General features: G+C 38.7%; 2 protein-coding genes across 2 annotated transcripts in view; both read right to left on the bottom strand.

Moving 5' to 3' along the window:
- LOC147309824 (uncharacterized) overlaps positions 1-24046 on the bottom strand; it is a 119859-nt gene that overhangs the window by 16631 nt on the left and 79182 nt on the right. The window contains exons 3-4 of the mRNA XM_086269959.1: positions 20061-20174; positions 17537-17611 (exon numbers count right to left, since the gene is read on the bottom strand). Of these exons, the coding sequence (XP_086126085.1) occupies positions 17537-17611; positions 20061-20174 (189 nt within the window). The remainder of the gene's footprint in view (positions 1-17536; positions 17612-20060; positions 20175-24046) is intronic.
- On the bottom strand, positions 1178-3819 carry LOC147309826 (uncharacterized). The gene is made up of 2 exons (XM_086269835.1): positions 2419-3819; positions 1178-2122 (listed from the first exon to the last, which is right to left on the bottom strand). Exons 1-2 carry the CDS (start codon positions 3817-3819, stop codon positions 1604-1606), a joined length of 1920 nt encoding a protein of 639 aa, XP_086125961.1. The 3' UTR covers positions 1178-1603.

Here is a 24046-nt window from a genome sequence, read left to right as displayed (position 1 = left end):
ATCTCTATAGTATGAGTTGTATTTGTTATAAAGTGTATTGCATTGTATGTTTTTACAAGTTTAATTTTCAGATGACAGATTTAATGCCACTAAATACATGAAAGTACTGCAAGATCACTGCGGAAAAACAGAATATTTAAAAAAGCCATTAAAGAGACTGTAACTGCTGCTGCTGAAATATTCCTGCTTTAAACTTTATTGCTTATTTTAATGGACTTGCAGATCACTTGGGTTTATGTACATAAAAAGATCCATGACTTTTTATTTTTTAATGTATACTTGCCTTTACAGCCTATAAACTAAATTTTTCCTCCTCAAAGTAATTTGTATTCAAGTAAAAAGTGCTTTTTATTTAGAGTACAAGTTTACCATGTGCTTCCTACCTTCCGCACATGGTACATATGCTTATATATGTACACTACACACACACACACACACACACACACACACACACACACACACACACACACACATATATATATATATCCTGGGATCTGCTGGAGCCACTTGCCTAGTTTGTGAGTTACTGCACCTACTGCTCCGATTACCTGATTTATCAATTCCTTATATACTCCAGTTATAAATGTGCAGTGTTGGGTAAGTTACTTTAAAATAGTAACTCAGTTACATTACTAGTTACTTCTCTCAAAAGTAACTCAGTTACTTCAAGTTACTCGTTACTTTCGAAGTAACTAGTTACTAGGGAAAGTAACTTTGGTTTTACCCAGAATTCTCTTATTAATGTGTTGCTTCCCTAACTGGATACCCAGCAAGGATGCCAGTCTTCTAGCTTGCTTACATGTTAGCACTATCCAGCCACAAGTACACTGTGCCACCTAATGGCCTGAACCTAAAATAGTTAAAATGGCAGTGTAGTAGTGCGAGTGCAAGTCAATGATGAAATGAATGAAACTAAATTAGAAATTAACAAAGTTTGTTTTATGTGTCACTTTTTTATCTGTGTGTTTATTTCTAATGTTTCAACCCTCTACAAATGCAAACTCATCATTCTCGGGTTGTTACAGCAGTGTCTAATCATTGTACGTAGAATCACTAGGAAGAAGCAGTGGATCACAAAACACAACATACAGTGTGTTGAAACTTTTGAAAGATATTTATTTTTGCCATTTAAATGGACAGAAAGTATGCTTTTAGCAGTGCCAACATTAAACTGTACCTCAGACAATTTAGGACCTGTAGGTATCAAAGTAGGTATCAAAGTGCAAAAACATGTAGTGCAAAAAATGATTTAACACAAACACGGTGAGGTTAACTGAACTTAACTTTGTAAACTTAACTGCTGAATTCCACCAACTGGAGACCTCATGTTCAGTAATAAAAGTATTTTCAGAGAAAGAGAAGAGAAATAAAATTAATTACAAGTATGTTCAGCCCCACAAACAGAAATAAAATAAATAATAACTATTTTCAGCTTCATAAACAGTCAAACCAAAATAATATTGCCTCCATACAGGCCATGTAGATAAATAAAATATAATGGTATTTTAAGTGCTTCAGAAGCCCAAGTTTCACTTGGAAATAACCCTACTTTACCTTGTAGAGCACCACTGAAGGCAACACATCATCATCATATGAGCACTACTCAACTTTGGTTTCCATCAAACCAACGATTGTACCTCAAGAGGAGAAGCTTCTCAAACTTATGATCAGACAACTTGTTCCTCTTTGGAGTGAGAATCAGGTTTCCCAGGCTGAAAAGCCTTTCAACTGGGGCACTTGAAGGAGTAGCTGCATTAAGTTTAAGAGAGAGTTTCTTTATCATTGGGAAATGATTCAGAGAGTCTAACCCTGTTGCTCCTGATTTGAGGTACTCGGCTACCTCACCTTCAGCAGTGGCATATATGTCCTCATTCTCTTCAAAGGAGAAGAACTCATCCTCTTTGCTAGAACCCGCGTGCTGTGTTGTGTTGGTGGCGCTGGTACCTGGTTGTAGCTGATCTTGCTCAGGGAGAAGTTTTCGACACTCTACCAGCAGACGTGCCTTTGCGAGGTCCTTCCGCGCCTGGTCATGTAGCCAACGAAGCTTAAATTTTGGTAGTGTCACAGCAGCCAGCAAAGCATCTTCACTTCCAAGGACATGTGCAAACCTTGTTTTGACTGCCTGTAATAACGACACAGTAAAAGTGCAAAAAACATTTTTGCATGAGAAAGTATGCATTGTTTCAACATTAAATTAATTAAATATTAACAGCATGCTGTAGTTTTATATAGAATGTATTTTAATTTGTAAATAGTGTGTATTTTACTACGTTGTATTTATTTTATTTATTTATTGGGGTTAAGTATCTGTAACTGTAACAGCATTCACTTGCATGTGAACAGCACAGCACAATATAAAAAGCAATTGAGTAAAACATTTCATTAAAGATAAACACAAATGAAAATATCATCTCTTACCTGGACAACTGTATCTGGTAGCCCAACAAGAATTTGCAGACCATTTTTTATAGCCAGAGTCTTGGTCATTAGCGATTCCAGTGTGGGTAGGAGTGTGCCATAAAAACAATGGTCTTCTCCTTGAAGAATGTCCAGTGCCACAGTAAGTGGTTTCATGACTGCACAGTACTCTCTGATACACTGATGCTCCCTCTCATTGAAACATTTCAACTGTAATGTGGATGAGATTGTGTTCAGCTCCACCACAGGTATCTTTGAAATTCTCTCCAGAGCATAATAGAACGAGTTCCACCTTGTTGTGCAAGGTACTAGTAGCTTCTTTGCAATAATGTCGTCCACAATCTCAGCAGCCACTGTGGAACGACTGGCCTTGTTCCACAGCCCTGCACATTTTGTGGTGGCACTTCTGTAGATGGTTTTTGTTGCAGCTTCAGACAATAGCCACTTCTCCACATCAGTGCAAGAGATAAGATTCATTGTGTGCGATGCACATCTCTGATGTGGCGGTAAAGAAATTGCATCATCAGCATCATCAGCAGCATTCTGCAGCACATCCCCAATTGAAACAAAAGTCACCTCATCCTCCTCATATTCAGAGTCATCTGACTCAGGTGCTGGCTGGTACACTTTAAAAGCCTTGACAAAATTGGAGCCATTATCCGTTACAGTTGATGTGATTTTAAACGATAGGCCATGAGATGAGTTAATGTTGTCCAGCTCAGATGCAATACTGTCATACGTATGTCGACCCATAAATCGCCTGCATGCCAGCGCTGCTTTCTCACGTTTCATGTTTTGTGCATTTATCCAATGCGCGGTCACACCAAGAAAACTTTTATTATGCACAGTCCAAATGTCTGCTGTTGTGGAGATGTATTCTACCATGTCAAGTGTATTTTTGAGCTCTGACTCCATGTTGGCATATTCTTGGTCTAGGAAACTGGAAAATGTCTTTCTGGATGGTGCCTTCCCAGCTCTCCCTCGCACAGGTATATGACTAATCAGTTGTCTGAAAGCATGGGACTCAACCGTTGAGATGGGTTTCATGTCTTCCACAACATACCTGGCAATCAGCCTGTGTAGCTGGGGCTGGGTGATGGACTGTGCAGCAGGCTGTCCGAAATCAAGCTTTCGTTGTTTTGCTGGAATAGCATCAACGGAGCTAGAGTCACCGACGTTGCCTTCAGGTTCTTTTTCAACTAAGTTGGTAGATGCATGCTGTTTCTGAAGATGTTTCATCAGATTAGAATTGCTAGTCTTTGATGTCGAAAGAGTTTTAGAACCTCCACAGAGAGTACAGTTCACGACAATATTCCTGTCTTTTTCCAACACAAAGGAGAAATAATGTGAATATTTCCAGGAGAGAAAACACATGCCTGGACCATCTTCGACTGCCGCCATGATTGTAGCTTACGTCACAGTGTCACGTGCCCTTTTTACGTCCAGCACGGAAACTGCAGTCGTGGTGCTTTCCTTTGTACTCGGGACTCAGAAATTCGGGACTGCAGATGACCTGCATATGTGTAGTAGTAATTTGTTTTTGTAGAGAGCTAGCAAAACAAGCGTTTTCGAGGGCGTCGCCATATTGGAATCCAGACTTCTCCAACGAGGCTAACCAGAACACCGTTTACTCGAGTGTGACATTATTCCCAAGTTCGTGTTCCGATTTCCGAGGTAAGTTAAACGCAACACACGAAGTAACGAGTAACGACCCTATCTAAATCCCAGTAACGAGTAACGCGTTCCTGATTTTGGCATAATAACTAGTTACCGTGCTCGTTACCGCAATAATAACGTAGTTACTGTAACGCGTTACTTAATAACGCGTTAGTCCCAACACTGTAAATGTGGCATATACAAAATGAATATAAAATCAAAACTGATCATCAACATAAAAAAAGAATCGCACAGTATCACAGTCTTCCTCAACTCTATTAGAATCCCCAGTTACCCTAATACCCATATCACTGACCTATAAGTGTAAACCCTCCAGGTCAATGACATAGGTCTTATATCGTGTGTAGTCTGCATGTCGCAAACAATCTGTTTGGTTGTGGTCATTGACCACAATCAACTAGAAGGTTGGAACAAAGAACCTTGTTGCTTTGAAGCCACAGTATCCGCCACAACCAGATGCAGCTACAGATGTAAACATCTGCAGTCAAAAAGCTCTGCTGCTGTTGTGAAAAACAACACCAAATGTGAGGAAATATGTCAAGATGTTCACACTCCAAGTCTGAAGCATTAAACTCAAATGTTGGTGGAACATCCTAAAGCAGACAACTTATGTCACTGTTATTCTTACTATTGTCTCGTATTCCTCCTATATTCAACTTTTTGGCCATCCATTTTAAACAAATACAGCCAGCCGTCTACAGTTTTATGGCGTGAAATAGTGTTGATATGACACAAAATAAACATTAGTTTATTTAATAGTATATATTGGGTTGTGTTGTTCTTAAATTTGTGAAAATATATATATTTTATTCTATATAAACAGAGAACTGAAAAAAAAATTCTCATTTTCTTCTGCTCATCCAATTTAGGATTGCAGTCTGGGTGGAACCCTTTCAGTATGTTACATGGTTGTGTGTTTGGTGCCTCGGGTGATAATGTTAGTCTAAACCATTTTAATTTGTGTTTTTGCTTATAATCATATAGTTCCCATGACTACCGCTAGGTCCCCAAGTCACCTCTGTGTCAACCCATGTGTCCTTGGAATTCTGCTCACACACACTCTGATATCACAACATGAGCTCAGATAGATGGAACAGGAGGACACAGAGAATAAAACACAGGGATGAGCGAGAAAGAGAGAAGTAGAAAAACTATCACACTGGCATACAGAACAGATGTGGTGGTTATTTTGATACCTGCCTGAACACGGCAAGAGCACTCTTGTGATCACAGAATTGTTCAGAATTGTTTAGAAAAAGATTGCAAAGAATTTAAGGTTTTAATTTGCCCCAAAACATCCGAGATCAGAAAACTGAAATCTGTATGTGTAAGTGTTTCCAACAGACGGTGGAGCCACAGGTATCTCTTTAGTCATTCATGTTACAGGGCAACATATGGTAGAGATAAGCATCTGAGAGAAGAAGTGAGCAGAAGAGAAGAGAAGAGAAGAGAAGCATTACCCCATCATCATTTCAGCATACTGAGTTAAAAACATTTGTCTTTTTACAATGGAAATAATTATCACATCCAGATCAGTTTTCTGATTACCTTATATGATGTTAAATGATGTTATATATGGTTAATAGGGTATTCCACCATGGGATAACTGGGAAAGTACTTGAAATATTCAACGTTTCAGTAAATGCTTAAGCTTTTACCACATTTACAATGATTTGGTTCTGGACTCTACTCATCTCACTTTCAGAATTTTTTCATTAACACAGTTTACTTTGCCTATTGCACATTTTCCTTTTCCTTTGTTTTCCAAATACTAACATTAATGTGATTGCCAGTGGCAGTCTGGGGAAAAAATACAATGAGCCCTTTGCATTGGAATCTCCAGTATGAGAAGAGCAAAAAAAAAAGTGGATCCAAGAACAAGCTCTCCCATAGGAGTACGCGATCAGAAAGCCACAGCTATGGTCAGTCTAATTTGTGCAAACTCTTTGTAGACTATTTGCTAAAATGATTTGACAGCTGCTTAACAGTCCATCGCTGAAACACAGATTGATCCAATTAACTTTTCAGAACTGTAAAATTCCCCTCATAACTGCTATGCAGCATTTTGGTTTAGGATTTATATTTGCTGAGAAGAACACATTTCAGTATGATTTCAGCTAACACTGACAAAAACATCAATCCCCTGTGAGTGTCAGCTCCCCAAAAGCCCCACTGGTTACACTGGAAAACATGAAAAGATTTCAGTACAGAGGACATGGATGCATTTTTTCGAAAATAGTAGATATTGATGTATGACACTAGTATATCAAGCAAAGCACAGTCTGCAGCACGTAGCAGAATAGCATAACAGCTGAGCAGACAGTGGAACAGGGTCACTGTCTTTACAGTAAGTTGCTAAACAGTTTGCAAAACATATTCCTGAAATAAATATAAATGTATAAAGAAAACTGGCTGCCATAGTAATATCAGAGTTTTTGGTATCAGTATCAGCCCTAAAAGTCAAAGTCTGTTCAGGTTGAATATAAACTATATCATATAACTATGAATAATATGAATTTTACCTGTCTCTGACTTTCTACCACTAAAGATTTATATTTAGAAACTAACTAATTTCTACAGTATTAATATATGGTGCCAATAAAGGTTAAAGTTTGGGAAATCATGCTGTCATGGCTTATATCAGGGGTATCCAGACTTTTTTTCAAGTGTGCCAGATTTATTAATGGAAAATCATTCAGGGGCCAATAATCATTCATTCCTTTTTCGAAACATAAAAACTGTGGGGGTTTGTTTTTTTTGTTTTTTAAAAAAAAAACACATTTTATATTTAATAATACAACCGTTTGTATTATTATGGTGATTAGGTGTGTTCAAGCCTGAACAAAATAAATGTACTTTTCATTCACATATTTCATAACACAGTCTTTGATAAACACTCTCTGTGAAAGGTTTTTCAGCATGGTTGCTCTCTGATAGGAAATGTGAATTAGCATGTTTTGTCTGATAGTGTCTCTTGACATTCAATTCCTTTTTTTCTTACTCTGCAAATTACGCAAACACAATTGTTTTGATTGTCTGTGAAAACGTACAGCATTGCAATTTCCATCTCTCCTGGAACACTCAAAAAGATGAAATTGGGTGGTCGTTATATTTTAGCCCCCCCTGCAACTCTGATAAAGATAAGAGGATGGATGGAGTGACAGCTACGTGAAAGTTGTTATAAAGCCATTCAAGTTTTATGTTAAACAGACTCTAGATTTTATTGGACACTCCAAAAATAACTCTTCAAATGAACTTAAAATAATAATGGGAAGGATTTTCAGATTAATCTATTACTTTCTATTAGCATTAAGTATTTTTGTTAGACTAACTTCATTTGCATGGGTTGGGTCAACTCAGCTAAATTAAGTTGGACTCAACTGGAGTAAATAAGTTGATTCATCATTATTTAATTACGTTGGTCCAACTCAAGTACATTAAATTTGAATAACAGAATTGCATAATGCTAAAATAAATTTAATTTAATCACATGAAAATCCTTTTCATTATTTTTTATGTTCATTGAAATAGTTATTTTTTGAGTAAAGGTCTAGCCTTCAGTATCTCTTTTTCAGAGGTGTCATGGCATTAGCCACAGCTTGTTACAACCAATGAGTGTAAAAAACCTTTATACAGTCATTGGTTGGAACACAGAGATCAGCTCAGATGCTGCTGCCACCATAAGATGAAGTGACAAGAGAAATTACTCTATAAATTCTGTTTGTTTTGGTGGGCCAATCAATAATACCTTTTAAGATGGGAGTGAGGGGTGGTTAATGACAGAATGAAGGGTAATTAGATGTCTCTGACGGGTTCTTCTTTCCTATAAAAGCACACCACACCTCTAGGCTCTTACTTTATTTCTCAAGAACACAATATTTCTTACATTTCTTCCGCTGTAAAATAGTGTCAGTAATACACCTGCAAGAAAATATGAATGTATATTTCTACACTTTGTTTTCCCTCTTGGGTGAAAAATAATAAATATATAATGCAATTAGTGTTAGTGGAATAAAATGTTCCTCTAGCAAGTTCTTAAAAATACTTGCTGTATTTGGAGCCAAAGAACCATTTTCTCAATTTTTACCAAATGCTTTGCGACAAACTGACTGACTGTTTCCACCACACATCCACTGTGAACGAATGTCTGATCAGCTGTTTATGAGTATGTGCAGCTGCTGACTGTAAAATTACTGGATTCCAATAGGTTACTGACGGACCCCAGAGGAAGATGATGACATCACTTCCAACCAATAGCAGGACAGAGACTGGGAGACAACTGGTAGCAGAGACAGAAAGAATAGAAGGATGCAGATGGAAGAAAAAGATGGAGTAGAGGAGCGATTTTAATTTCTGTTTTGCTGAACTCAGCAGCCACTGTCACTGAAGCACAAGGGAGAAGAAAAGGAATGGCGATGAATGAGTGAATAAAAAAGGACATAAAAGTTCAAAAGGGAAGACAGAGAGAGACTGAAGAGCACTAAAAAAATGCAAAAAGAAATAATATTATTTAAGAGTTCCGGTGTTGTAGATTGCTTGTTGCTGTGAGAGGCAACCAAATAATTTCATGGGAAAATGTGAGCAAAGATAACAAAGTAGTATGTCCTCATCTATCTGCAGTGTCTCTCTATGCTTCCATGCACACTGTTTTATATTCTGTGTAGCAGAATATTCTGTAACAGTTTAAGTGAACATGAGTCATCATTTCCAAAACAGACACTGCCCACTCTGTGCCATTGCACAGTGTTTGTGTGTTTGCATATATCTGAGCACGTCCATGTAATCATCACAAGCAACTACTTCAAACTCAGTTAAAAGCATAAAACACACATACTCAGAGGCCTCACACCAGAGATACTAGTACACATACAAAATAAAGATGTTTCCCATTGTAATAAAATCAAAAAAAACACTACTACTTTTATACTTTTCACAGAAAGAACATTCTTAAACTCTAAAGTACTTTTGCACAGCTTATAATAGCTTTTAGTGAAATCCTCAGTTGATCCACTATCTCAAACAAGATGTTTTAGCTGCAGGAGGAAATAAACTGCAGGGTACACCAACAACCAAGCATCACTCTTGGTGTGTACCATTTGCCAGGGTGGCAATGGCAGGTAGATAGATAGATAGATAGATAGATAGATAGATAGATAGATAGATAGATAGATAGATAGATAGATAGATAGATAGATAGATAGATAGATAGATAGATAGATAGATAGATGGATGGATGGATGTTGTCACTCTTCAGGTGTGAAACACATGCTGGTACTCACAGATACAGAAGTTCCAGCACACACACAGTGTTACTGGGCCAACTCACTGAGCGCTGTGTGGGCACGGCAGAACCAGTCTGCTAAAAAAGGCTAGCTGTTACCATGGCAACTCTCAGGCCATGTACCAATCACAGGTCAATTTGATGAGGTAATGTTCCTAAACCCTTTCAGAGTAACTCAGACACTTATACGCTCACTTTGACTCTTCTAAGAAAATACTGTACACGTGCAACATACCAAATAAAGCACACACAGCCAATCATGTCAGTTGGCAGGATCTGAGGCTGTGGAATAATGTGAGAATTTCTGTACAATATACAACTCCCTGTTACATAATATTATTCCATAACATGCAACACAAATGCAGAACAGAGAAGGCAGAGTACTTAAGCAGCCTGGATATACTTCCTGCAGACTGATGTTTCACTGCCTCTGCAACGTACTGATCAGAACACCATTCCAACAAAGGTTTTATTTACTATTATCAGTTATTCAATTCAGTTTAGTTTTCAAAGTGCCACATCAGAACAAAAGTCTCCTAAAGCCACTTAATGTTCTAAATTAAAGACCCTAAAATAATTCAGAGAAGCCGCAACAAGAGGTAGACACACTCTGGAAGGGAGCCAGAGATTAATAATAACTCATAATTAAATTGAGTGTATAAACACATGGTCAGTGAAAAAGGAGTGAGAGAAGGAGAAACGCTCAGTACATCATGGCAATCTAAGTCTATTGCAGTATATAAATGTACTACCATACACAGTATACAAACATGGATAGAGGATTTGGATATGACCTTCAAGACTTGCATATTTCCTGGTTAACCTTTGACTTTGTAGCAATAGGCCCACCACTTGCAGGAGGCGCCAGGCCCCACAGGCAGTAGAGGTCGGGTGCAATGTGTGCCGGGCTGCGACCAGGAGCTGAGGCCCTGGCGGACCGACCGAGACTTCAACGCTCATTGGGCAACAACAATGAGACCTGGAGGGGCGTGATTGAGAGGAACGGGTTCAAGGATCTGACCCTGAGCGGGTTTTTATTCTTGGACTTCTGTGCAAACCACAGTTTGTCCGTAAGTCAAACCTCAGATACAGGAGGAAAAATGCAGTTTTCTTCCTGGCTGTGGAACACTGGATTGCCATGAGAGCAAACATGACTTTGTTGCCTATTCTTTGTCAATTTTTTTTTTTTTTTTAATAGGGCAGCAGGGTGTTGCAGTGGTTAGCATTGTTGCCTCATAGTAAAAAGGTCCTGGGTTTCAATCCACTATCTGGCCAAGGCCTTTCTGTATGTAGTTTGCATGCTCTCCCCATGTCTGGATGGGTTCGCTCTGATAGCTTTCTCCACAGTCCAAAGACATGCAGTTGGTGGGTTTAGGTTTATTGGTGGGGACCTGTCCAGGGTGCACCTTATATTTTGCCCTATACAGCTGGGCTGCTCTTGTTGACGATACAGCATTAAGGCTCAGGGGTAAAACGTATCTTTACAGCCTTTGTAGTACAAAATACAATTTGGGGCTCTATTAATAGTCACATCTTCATAACAAAGGCACTGTGGCTAATAATGAGATTTTTTCATAACTTAGCTCTTTGCTGAATGTTCAAAATGGTATTATAGTTTCTGCTTTTTGGACCCTGCTTCACAGAACTATGTAACAAATCTTTGTTGTACAGGCCATCCAAGAAGTTTGTTCTTTAGTTTTGTTTAGTGAAATTCTAGTACTTTATTATTCTTTTAGGTAATACCAATTAGTAGGCACGTATATCTGTGCCCCCTACAGTTTTTGTTGGTGCAGCTTGTGGAACAAACTTGCATTAGCTGATAACTTAGTACTCCACTCCATCATCCAAATATTGTCAATATGGTCTGTGAAACGCTAACATGGTGGTGGCCAAAAGTTAAACATTAAGGCTTCAAAATGTGGATTCCACAAGCCAACAGGTGATATTACATCAGCCACAGTGATTGCAGTATAGACAGTCTATACTTAAAGAAAAACACTCATTCATTATATTTCTTTATCTTTGCCTTGTATTTCTTCTGAGTGTGTAATTCAAAACCATGATTGAAAGAGAAAAATATTCCTGTGTGTGATGCTGAGGCACGGAGGAAGACAGTGTTTCCTTTCTTGTTTCCCTCCCACTCTCTCTCCATTGTTTCTCACATATACCACCCCTACGTGCCCTTCAGTATTCCATCCAAACCCTTCCTTTATGACTATTCACATGACCTCATACTCAGACGTCAACACAAATCTCCCCACAAGTTACCTTTTGATATATTTATATTCCATATAAATGCGGGCGATCGTGGCTCAAGAGTTGGGAATTTGTCTTGTAATCGGAAGGTTGCCGGTTCGAGCCCCGGCTTGGACAGTCTCGGTCGTTGTGTCCTTGGGCAAGACACTTCACCTACTGGTGGTGGTCAGAGGGCCCGGTGGCGCCAGTGTCCAGCAGCCTCGCCTCTGGCAGTGCGCCCCAGGGTGGCTGTGGCTACAATGTAGCTGCCATCACCAGTGTGTGAATGTATGGGTGGATGACTGGATATGTAAAGCGCTTTGGGGTCCTTAGGGACTAGTAAAGCGCTATATAAATACAGGCCATTTATAAACTCTGTCCACCTCTATTAGATCACATATCATACAGAACACAGTTATAGAGTGCATGCAATTTCTGTCATTCAGCCCCTTTATGCTTTAACATATATCTGGGTGTGCATGTCAGGGCTTTGTTATATATTTCTCTGCCTATATGTCAGCTTCTTTAATTCAATAATATGTGCATATCTTGGCCCAATGGTAATGGTCTAAAAAGGGTCAGGTTTCAGGTGTGTGCGCATGTATCTATACACATGTATCTGGCAAGCTGTGTAAAGTGTTTTGAGTGTTGCTCGGATAAATAACAAAAGTACTATATAAGAATCAGTCCATTTACTATGTTGTGTGGCTCAGCATCCAATGTCTTCAGTCTTTTTAAAACCTTTTGAAAGTATGATGTATTACCTAAGCCTATGTTTATAGCTGTGTGTGTGTGTGTGTGTGTGTTTAGTATTTCTTTTAAGACTTAGAAAGACAATAACATATAACATAAATGATGAAAAATACATAATAGTGATGTAGCATCATTAGTGCTAACCTCTTAGGATTCCAGGTAGCATAACTACTGAAACACCGAAATTAGTTCTGCATCAGTCCATAAAATACATTTCTAAATAGTTTTAGAATTATCTTCATTCAAGATTTACTTTGTAAATTATATTACTAATATATAAAATTAGAGGGAGTGCACTCGATTAACCATTATCTTAATATTCTTCTTGCTATTACAATAAAAATAATATTTTAACAATAATAATTCCATGTAAATGTGCCAGAGAGTGGACATGTGTTAGGGCAAAGTTCAGTTTTATATAAGCTTTATATAACATCACACCATACTGGTAAGAACTAATGAAATATCTGTTTTTGACCCACTATCATAAGCATAAATAACAAAAACTAAGAATAAATGTCTCATATCCTCCTGGCCAGCTACCTGCTTACCATGCTCCAACTGAGAGTGGAGTCTAGAGTGTAATTTTGTGAGCTCCCCTCCCCTTTCTCCCAAAATTAAAGTACAGAGCCAGAGCACTCCCTGGTGGTGCCAAAACTGAACTTCAAATACTACAATTTGGCCAAGTTTTGTCTTTTTTCCTGACTATCTACTTTGCCTGGTTTTGGAGCTGTGTTTTCTGATGATCCACTTGTTGCTTGCAGATGATTACAAATTAACCAACACAGCAAAAGGAAGAGCCCATTTAATTTTAGCAAGAGTCACTTTGTTTGAAAAGATAAGAAACATAATTTCAGTTTCAATTGAGTGCACAAGCTAAAACAAATGTTTGATGTTGCTATTTTAGTACACAAGAAGGCTTCACTTGTAATCTTATTTGTCTGCTAACCGAATAGCTTTTAGACAGTTACATATACAGTACAGTGAAAAAGCATTTGTGGCATATTTTAGCACATTTTGCACACACTTGCATGACATCAAACACATTTTTATGTTAGATGAAGGTAGCCTCGATAAATAAAAAATATTTTTAAAATGATGATTTCATTTATCAAAAGAATAGGACTTTGCAAACCTCCATGGCCCCTGTGTAGTATGGGATGGTTTTTATTTTGTACTCTTCTACTCTACTTAAGCAGTCAAAGCACTTCATACAACATCCCTCATTCACACAAGCACTTTTTTCTATGCTTTTTCTATCTAACATTCACACTCTGATGAACAAATAGGGCAGCTACTTGGGGTTCAGCAAGGATATGTTGGCATACAGACTACAGCAGCCAGTGATCAAATCACCAACCTTCCAACTAGTAGATGATCTGCTCCACTGAGCTATAGTTAGCAGACAATTGCCCCTAAACCTAATAAAAGCCTTTATGTTCTTTTTTTGGTCGGCATAGGTTTTTGCCACAGAAGTCAAAGATGGATCACATTTTTGCTCAGTCTCTTCCTCTCTTTTTATCTCCCGGATTAGATGTGTTTCTACTCTGGAGTAATTTTGGTACTCCTGCCAATGCTTACCCATAATAAATTGCATTTTATATTTACTTAAGTTATATTTCTGTAACAATAACATTTGTTTGATGACCTGAAAGTGTGACAAATATGTAAAAACCAAAGAAATCTGGAAGGGGCAAAATGCTTTTTCATGTCATTGTACGTTTACCAGTTTGAATGCATTCAGGACAATTCTGAATAGAGCAACCATGTTTGTGCAGTTATTGCTACGAGGTGTGGAACAAGAAGAGAAAAGGGACCTGTGTGAAGTCAGTGTTAAGTGAAACAAAAGAGGTGCCTGTAAGTCAATAATTCAATAATTATCTGACCTGAAAGAACTGGTAATAGTGATAGAGTTTAAAAAACAGTTTTCGCCCATGCTGTTACAATATAGAGAAATCTAATCAATAAGAATAATTACTGGAACACCAGCTATTTATGTATACAGAATGGTAGATATACAATATATTATCAAGCAGTAAAAAGCACACTATTTTAACATTCTTTTATGCGATTCAAGCAAAGGTACCATCTGGAAGAAACCCATGCAAGGACATGTACTCCATTTAAAAAGGCCCCTGCTGTGATTGGAACCAGGAGCCTTCTTCCTGTGAGACAGGAGTGCTAACTACTGAACCACTGTGCCACAGTTTGTATATGCCCAGGATATTTTCTGGTTTGCACTTTGTTAGATCCCAGATACCCCTGGTCTGGACTGGCTCTCCATCCTTCGGGTCAGAGTCCCTTATTTAATTTGATTTAATTCTCCTGTTTGGCTGCCATGTTCCTGTGTGGACTTCGCATCTTCTCCTTGTATCTGCATGGATTTCCTCCCACGTTTAATAACTGCATGATAAATTAATTAATGACTTAATAATGTCAGAGTGTATCCAGGGTGTACCCTGTCTTCTTTCTATGACAGCTAGATTAGACTCCAGCCTAAGGACACAACATCAATACTTTAAAAGATACAACCCATGAGACAAGCTTTTGTACCCCTAAAGGCACAATAAAGTACTTAAAAGATAAAATAGGTATCTTTTTACCAACCATTGGGTCTGTGATAGAAGCGCTTGGAGGATCCCCAGTTATCGATAATTCAATTATTTCATTTCCCTCAGTTTAGTATTCCTACAACAGAATATTTAATGTGTGAACATCTTCCATGAAATTTTCCTTAAAATCAAAGATGTTGTTGTTGCTGTGAATCTAAATGCTAAATATCTACACTGTAAGTAGTTGGTGCAGATTAAAGCCATGTATTTACTGTTTACTCACACCACATGCGTGCAAGTGAGCTTTTCTGCATGACCAGAGCCTGTGAATATTACACTCACAGTGTTTGGATCACTGATCATGGACGTGTATTAGGCTACTCTGTGCTCATTGAACACAGGCAAGAAACGTCTGGTCATTTTTTTCTATTAGGAACTCTTAAGAAATACCCACAATCATCAGCAATGTTAAAATGGTACTAAATGCTATCAAGTGTAAAGGGCAGATTTTCCTTCTACAAAATAAATAAATGAATAGCTCCTTTGTGTTTGATGTTATAAAAGACAATACTCTAGAGCAGGTCATCAGCTAATTCAGTTGGTCAAGTATCCTTGAGCAAGATACTGAAACCCAAGTTGCTCTCTGATGTGTTCACCGATATGTGAATATAAGATAGAAACCACTGCAGTGTCGAAAAAGGTGCTAGTGTAAATGGCTGAATGAGGCACTTTTGACTTATTACAGTTTTGATTTATCAAAGGTCCTGTTTGACTTTTGCTTAATTAAAAAAGAACACAAAGGTGAGATTTGTATGCTTGAACTTTTACGTTTATTAACTTTAAATTTTAAATTTCCTCAGGTTTACAGTGTGCTGATAAGTTTCCATGACAGACAGGGAGTACAGCAGTAGTTACCATGCCGACACCAAGAGTCAAAAAATAAGTCATAGGTAGTGTCAGGATTTTATAAATACAAATACTGGTATTTATATTCTTAGTGTTCCGAACTTGCATGTTCATGTGTTTTGTTTTGTGCAGGTGATGCATCTTTTTATGTTAATTCAGCTGTGCCAGGGCCCTGCTCCGATTGGGGCGTGGATACACCGCCCCGACGTGACTGGTTCCAGCTGGAGGACCCGCCCATTAAAAGGAGGCTGGAGTGTTATGGCGGGAGAGGTCCTCGTGTTTCTCCTCATGACCCAGCAGTGTAACTGTGGCAGCCACTGGCTGCAGTGTGGCTTGAAAGTTGTGGAAGTGGAGTGGGTAGGGGTGAGCAGCCGTTTCTTTTGATCACCCGTTTTCTCCTGTTTTGAATTAGTTAAGGAGGTCAGACTCTGTCTTTATTTTTGACTTTGTTTTGGTAAGGTCAGGGGTGCGGGATTTGTGTAGATTTGTTTTTATTTATTACTTTGGCCTTGGCTCACCCTGAAGTGTTGACACTCCCGTTTTTGTTGTTCCTCTTTTTCACTTTATAAATAAATGGCATTATAAAGAACGGATTTGTTTCCTGTGGCTGCTTGGGTCTTGGGGGGGGGGGGGAGCGAGTGCCTCACTCATGTTATTGCCTGGTCCTAGACGGGTCGTAACATTATTGATACTGATACTTAGTGATACTTTTATCAAGAGCACTGTCCCTTTTTAACATAATGGAAAATGTTTTAAGGGCTACCTTTGACACACTGGTTACAATAACCTTTTTCATGTCAACCTCATACTAATCAGCTGTTTGGTGACATGTTTCTGGTTCCAGCTGGTGATCACCACACATCACATCACCAAATATGATCAGCAGTTGTCAACTTGACACTGACATACTGGTAGTCAAGCCCATTCCCAGAGACAATAGTTAATTTTGGCCAAAGATGGGAGTAAGTTAGAGGATGCAAAGAGGCAATATGAGAATCTTTGCAGGTTCTGAGTGTTAGGGGTTTTCAGTTTTACATCATTATTGAACTTTGATTTTGATATTATTTATCATTTCTAGTTTTTTGGTTTCTTAGAGTTCTCTGTCTTATAGTTTATGTCTCTGTGTTCCATAGTTGCTCTGTCTCCCCTGTCAGCTGTGTCCCCTTGTCAAGTCCACGTCTCTGTGTTATGTTTCCTGTTTTACTTTAAAGGTTCGTGTCTCATGTTAATGTGTTTGGTTTTGCTTCCCATGTCTTAGCCCTGATTTGTCCCAGCTGTGTTTCCCCCCCGTCTCCCATTCCCTGATTGCTCCCTCTGTGTATTTAAGCCCTGTGTTTTCTTTGATCTGTGTTGTGGTCTCCCTCATCCTATGCTGTCTGCCCTGCCTGCCTGCTCAAAGTGTCTGCACCTTGGGTCCACAGTTTCTGCCTGTACACAGCTCATGACACTGAGATGTAAAGAGAATGATCACTTTCATTGTGATATGATTTAAAATATTTCTATCATTTAGATATGAATGGTCAAGCAATATTTTCCTTAAATACTCAGACAAATCAGTCACATTCAGAGTCTGAGACTCAGCTCATTACCGCCTTATCTTGGACGTTTGATTGAACTGGCACCTCATAAAAAACCTTTCAGTAAATATTTACTGAATACATTATTATACATTATTTTTGCTCCAACATTTAACTTATTTTGAAGGGGTCCGTACCTGATTCTAGAGACTGGCGGAGCTCTACAGGTCCACTGGATGCTGGTGGGGCTTGGTACAGAGAATCATTAAGATCTGGACAGCACACACAAGCGGACGAAGAGGAACGAAGTCAGTCGAGAAATGACTGTGTCAGACAGAAAATATGATGTTCCTCTGGGCTAAGAAACAGTGATATACATTATATTATACAAATGATCAAGTCTGCTATTCAGGCTCCAGGCTAAATGTGGTGAATTGTGTTATATTTTTCATGCAGCCCTGTTGAATTATAAAATTCTTCACCTGCTGCCCTCAGAAGACAGAACCATACCACACATATTTATTATTTCTCATGTGGGAGAAGGTGGATTTATTTTTAAATAAGTGACGGAATGAAAAGATGGAGATTAATCTCACATCTCTAACCACAGAGCAGGAGTCAGGACATGGTTAGACTCATGAAAAGTAAAACCAGCCTGGCTCTCATTTGAAAATAAGGCTCGGAGCATATTTAAAGCTCACTAATCATCATGTTGGATTTGTAGCCCAGAAGCAGAAATGTACACATGCAGAAATGTACTCAGTGGTCACATGCTGAGTTATGAATTTGTGCAGCAGTGAGTCTTAGTTAGGTGTACATTTTGCAAAATGTGAACTCCTCTGTAAAAATTAGACTTATTAGACTTATTGTACTTTCTTCTTTATTTAATATATATAATTAAGAAAGAGCAATTACCATAATAATTATATATATATATATATATATTAGGGGTGCAACGATATTCGTATCGATATTGAACCGTTCGATACAGTGCTTTCGGTTCGGTACGCATATGTATCGAACAATACAACATTTGTAATTTATTTTATCAACTTTCCTTCCGACGATGCTGTCTGTGTTGAGCGCTCAGTGAATCTGCGTTCGACTACTCCGCCTAGGCTGCACTGTCGAGCGCAGATCCACTGAGCGCTCAACACAGACAGCATAGTCAGGAGGAAGAGCGCAGGGCAAGCTAGCGAGACAGAAGTTAAGCTCTCCTTGCAAGATGGACCTCCCCCACCCTCATTCAGATCTGGCGTTTGGAATTATTTTGGTTTTCATGTGACGTATGACCCTGAAGGTAAGCGAGTCATGGACTAAAGTAAAACAGTATGTTGGATGTGCCATGCAATGCTCAATTACATGGGTGGGAACTAGTGTGTTAGCGCAGTTAGCTCGTTAACGTGTTGGCCGTCTAGCCCCACACACGGGGCGATCGGCGGTAGCTCGTTAACGGAGATTTGCCGTGTTGTGGCGTTAAGGTCATTTCAACGAGATTAACCTGAAAGCACTAGCAGGAACACAACGAATATGACTGCACATTTACGCCGACATCATCCTAGTGCAAAGACCAAAACAACAAGCATGCTACTAACGTTAGCCGAGTCATTTAGACAGCTGTTAGCACATGATTCTCCTTATGCTGCTGAGAATATAGCCCAGAAGAAGCGGATAGTATAGCTTTTATTTTGGAAAGAGACATTTCTCTGTAATAAACTCTCTTTTCCAAAGATGAGTGATTCCTCAATCAGATACAGGGCTTGCAATATCGCTAGCCCGACGTCCTGGAGCTAGCGATTTTTTTCAGTCGGGCTACCAAAATCTATCTCTGCCCTGCCCGTCGGGCTATTGTAGGAAGGAAAAATATATGTCAATGCTTTTGCATTCTTTCAGAAATGTAGCTGGGTAATTATGTCATTGGCATCGGTGAGCCACTGTCAATATGTGACATATTGAAATCGCGTTTGAATTTGCGCTTGTTTTTTTGCTTTCACTTTGCAATCGTGCGAACTGTGTATAGAGAGCGACAGCACTGATCTGTGAGTGATGATAATTTGTGCACCAATTCCTCTGCCATCGTCTTATTAATCGTTAGCTTACTATGCAAACATGACAAGTGAAATCTCCCGCAGCAAGCTTAAACATGTGAGAGGTTGATTGCGCAGAGAATCGCTGAGCTTATGTGAGTGCGTGTGTAAAAGCAGCAGGATATATATTTTAGTTCTGCTGAGCCAAATAAGACAGGTCAGGGTGAAGAAGTGACAGCCAAAGAAAAGCTTACCACAAAACGGAAAAGTTATGACAAATCAGACTATAAGGCAAAAAGAAAGTGCAGCTTTATGGTTTCATGGACAAAATAATTTCTGTGGCTGCAATATGACGAGCTATATAACCAGGGCTGCACATAAGTGGTCCGCAGGTGCGCATTCGCTGTCAAAATAAAAAACACGCAACTCAAAACTGTACTTTTGAGTTAAAATATATATTTATAATTTTAATAAATGACAAATTAAAAAGGCATGAACATTTTTTTTTGTATCGAAAAAATATCGAACCGTGACACCAAAGTATCGAACCGAACCGTGAATTTTGTGTATCGTTGCACCCCTAATATATATATATATATATATATATAAAAAATATCAAAATAATGATGGCATTGTGTGTAGTTACCTGGTAATAAATATACTTAGTACACAGTGATGTTGCTTTTTCTCTCACCATGTTTCTCGACGGTCTCGATGAGTCTCCAAACAATCACAGGTGCTGCTTCAGAGAGAAGTTCTGCCTCCACACCTGAGACAGAGAAATAAAAGCCTTTATCATTGTTCTTGCCTGGAAACAATCAGACATCAACATAAGGATAATTTTAGTTCTAATTTTTCATTTGCATAGTGATTATAATTTGGAAAATAATTTACTACTGCCAAAAAACTGAAAAAAGAGAAAAACATTGTTATAAGACTACAACCAACATTTCTGAAGACTTGCTGAGCCCGACAACAAGAGGCATGGTTTTTCTTTTCAATTTCTGCAATCCACCCATCTAGACTGATGGATCCAAGTGCGTATGTGTGCTTTCATGTGTGTGCCCTCCAGGGAATGTGTACACACACACATACACAGAGAAACAAACACAGACAGCAGCATAAAGGCCTTGTAAATGTCAGTGATGAGTTCATACTTGGGTCAAAACTTCACATGCCACCGTGTGACACATACACACACACAGAAAAATAGCTGCTTCTTAAGGCACATAAATACATACATGTTAAGTTGTAGTCTTTTAGTGCTAGCATACAAAACACTAAAGAAAACTAAACACGTACACGACACATGAACATATCAATGTGTAGCTACAGCATAAATAGCTACAGCAGAGCGTATGCATGCACTGTACAGACAACCTCTGAGCATTTTTAAAAGGTTGGTTTATCATGCTGCACATATGCATGAAAAAGATGACTAACATTACTGAAGAAAGAGCAAGAAAACATGGTATCGTCTATAAACAGGGCTTCTTACTGAGATCTTGGTGAAGTAGAATTAAAACACTGAAGACGTGTTGGTACTCTAAAGCAGAGTATGAACAAATTAGCTTTAAGGAGCTGCTCTTATACTATCCATTATTATGCAGCCAATAAATCTTTCAACTAACTGAACATTCTTTTAAAATTATTGGCAACGTTTGGGGCATCCAGGGATGTGCTGGTAGAGCAGTCCACCTACAAATCGGATGATTAATGCATCGATTCTTCTGTGCGTGTGTCAGAGTATTTTTGTGCAAGATACTGAACCTCAAGTGCATCCACTGTGAGTGTTGAAAACACCAGTCCATTTTTTTTTCAAACACTTATTCCCACAGAGATCACCTAACTTGAAAATAAAACTATAGTTAATAATAGCAGCTTGCACAAATTTTTTGGGGAGTATGCTGTAGTATACTGTACATGGGTACAATACATTTTAAAAAAATCTTAATGGCTCCAAGTTCCCTTTGTATTGTTTTTATTCACCAGTTTGGTGAGTTTTTATTGGTCATTCACCAGATCTTTGTTAATGACGTGGTTTCTACAAATATTTCACCTTTACCGCACAAGAAAGGAAGCTATGGTTTCCTCCATGCTGTGTATAGAAAAGATGGAGGGAGCTTCTGGGTGTGAAAAGTGCAGCCAATGTAGACTTTCCTTAAGCCTGCAGTCTTTCTAATGGCTAGTGGGGGGCTCCTCTAATGGTTTACAGAAGTCAACGTGCATGGCCAGAAGTCTATGAACAAACCTATTTCAGCTTCTTTGATCTCAGTAAACAGATCCCTGATGAGTTGTTGGTCTTAGTCACGAGTTTTGAGACTTCCTAAGTACAACATGATGTTAGTTTTTAGGAAGCCACCAACTAATGGGTTTGGAAAGAAACCTTTTATTTATTAAGGGTAATAAAAGTGGAATTAGAACTTATAGCATACAGATATAGTCTGTTATTTCACTACTTGAAATTTAAATATAGGTCACTGAAGCATTCCAAATGACAGGACCATGCGGATTTTATAAAATGATGGTAACTTTGTGTTTTATTTTATTTTCTCTATATCTAATATTTTAATGTGTAGCTAATGAAGTCAGGGTCATCCCATGGCTCGTCTCTACCACAACACTGCTAATATTCTGTTAATGTCTTTTCTCCTTTATTCCATCTTTACTTTGTTTTTTTTGTGTACCCTCTCACTTTCTTTTTCCCAAGCTGCTCCTCAACTTGTCCCTATCCCTCCCTCTATTTCATCCTCTTAATAAACTTTTCCTTCACCTAACAATTCATACCTAGTTGCTCTCTTCTGCCCACATACTCTTTCTCACCATATCGTTTTAGCTTAGCAGTTCCCACCCTCCTTTGTTGTGATGGTCACACTTGTGTCCTATCATAGCACACACACAGCCAAGGATTGGTCACGCTGAATTAAATTACACCTGTAAATGACACTTGTCTTTTAATGATGTCAAACACACTTGCACAAAAAAATCATATTTAAAAACTTAACACACACTTAGTCACCATGTTTGCAGGTTTACAGACCTGCTATTTCCTGCACTGATTATGTTTATGTGAGCGGCCAGTTGAGTGTATTATTTCAGATGTGTATGCATGTGTGGCTGTCAGTGTGAGCAATGACAAAGAATGCTGAGGAATTTCCGGAGATATCGGTCGTTAAATGCACAGTGCTTTCATTAATGTCACTGTCGAAATGTATTACAAAGACAATAGCTCAGCCAGAGGACAGGAGAGGAGAGGAGAGGACAATAGAGGAGAGGAGAGAAAAGAAAAGTGATAACAGAGGTAAAAGAAAAAAAAGAGGAGATATGTAAAGAGCATAGTAAAGAGAAAAATCAGAGCGAGATGGAAAAGAGGAGAAGAAGGGAGAAAGTAGAAGTAAGAAGAAGGTAAGAGGGGTCTCAATAGGAGGATGAGGGGAAAGTGAATAAGAAGAGAGCATTGGAAAAAACTGAATTCAACATGGATAAAAAGAGCAAAAAACAAAAGAGGGCAACCCCAAGAAGAGGAGAATCAGGGATTAAATAACAAACATAAGGACAAAAGCAAAGAGGACAAAAAGAGTGAATATATAATAAAGACAAGAGGACAGATCAGGGTGGATATTACACGGCGGGGATAGTGAGAGATGAGAGGAAAAATCAGAAGAGGACAAACAAGAAAGGAAAAAGTGAAGAACTGAAAAGTAAATGGACAAATGAAAACACAAAAGAGTAGAAAAAAGAAGAAAGGAAGAAGAACAGAAGAAAATGATAAAAGAAGAGGACAAAGAAGAAGAGACTGGTGGATGAAAATAAAGACAAAAGGAGAAGAGAGGAGAACAGTGAAGCTGACTCCATTCCTTCAGCTCTGCAGCAGATCACCCCACCCCCAGCCCCCATTAGACAGAGGGTAGGGTGCTACAAACAAAGACATACACAAACCTACAGACACACAGAGACACAGTTCAAAGTCAGATAAACAGATAGAGATGAACCCCAAGAGAAGATTAACGTGACTGTATGCACCAGTATAGTATGCACATCGTACAATGAGACAGAAAGACAGATGGAAGGGGAGACACACACACACACACACACACACACACACACACACACACACACACACACACACACACGCGTGCGCGGTCTGTCCACAAAGATGTTCTCTCATTAAAACATTTTCCACCGTACTATACTGTATAAATCTGATACTATGGTACACACATACAGATGTGGTCATACCCTCAGAGCTACCAACAGCTGTGGTCCCGATCAGCAGTATCTGAAAATGATTTATTGATCGGTGAAGCTGGCATTATGAAGTAGGACCAGAATCACTATTTCGCGTTTACATTCAAATTTAGTATGCCCCCTCCCACCACCACCACCACACACACACACACACACGCACACACACGCACACACACACACACACACGTACAGATAGAAAATCTGATCAAGATAAGAGAGTGGAGTTATAGAGCAAGATGCTTATATATCAGAGAAGCTGTTCTGTGCCTGTGGGAGCTTCTGATAACTCATATACCAGGATTGGCTCTCTTGATGTATAATAAATCATGTTTAGGTCAAACACTTGCACGATGAGTATGAAATTCACTCATATTTGATGTTCACATCCCAATATGTTTACGTTTTCATCCTAAGTCCCTGTGCAACATCTCA

The sequence above is a fragment of the Aulonocara sp. 'chitande type north' Nkhata Bay genome, linkage group LG17 (assembly GCF_057382095.1).
Source record: "Aulonocara sp. 'chitande type north' Nkhata Bay isolate Kocher_YH1m ecotype deep benthic linkage group LG17, A_spYH_male_GT1.1, whole genome shotgun sequence".
Taxonomy (NCBI): Eukaryota; Metazoa; Chordata; class Actinopteri; order Cichliformes; family Cichlidae; genus Aulonocara; species Aulonocara sp. 'chitande type north' Nkhata Bay.
The sequence above is the reverse complement of the archived record's forward strand: the minus strand, read 5'-3'. Positions and strand labels throughout refer to the sequence as shown.

Bases quoted from the DNA above. Each gene is read 5' to 3' on its own strand.
- LOC147309826 (XM_086269835.1), bottom strand. From the start codon at position 3,819: ATGGCGGCAGTCGAAGATGGTCCAGGCATGTGTTTTCTCTCCTGGAAA. The intron at 2,123-2,418 runs GTAAGAGATGAT...TCGTTATTACAG, and splicing joins TACCAGATACAGTTGTCCAG to GCAGTCAAAACAAGGTTTGC.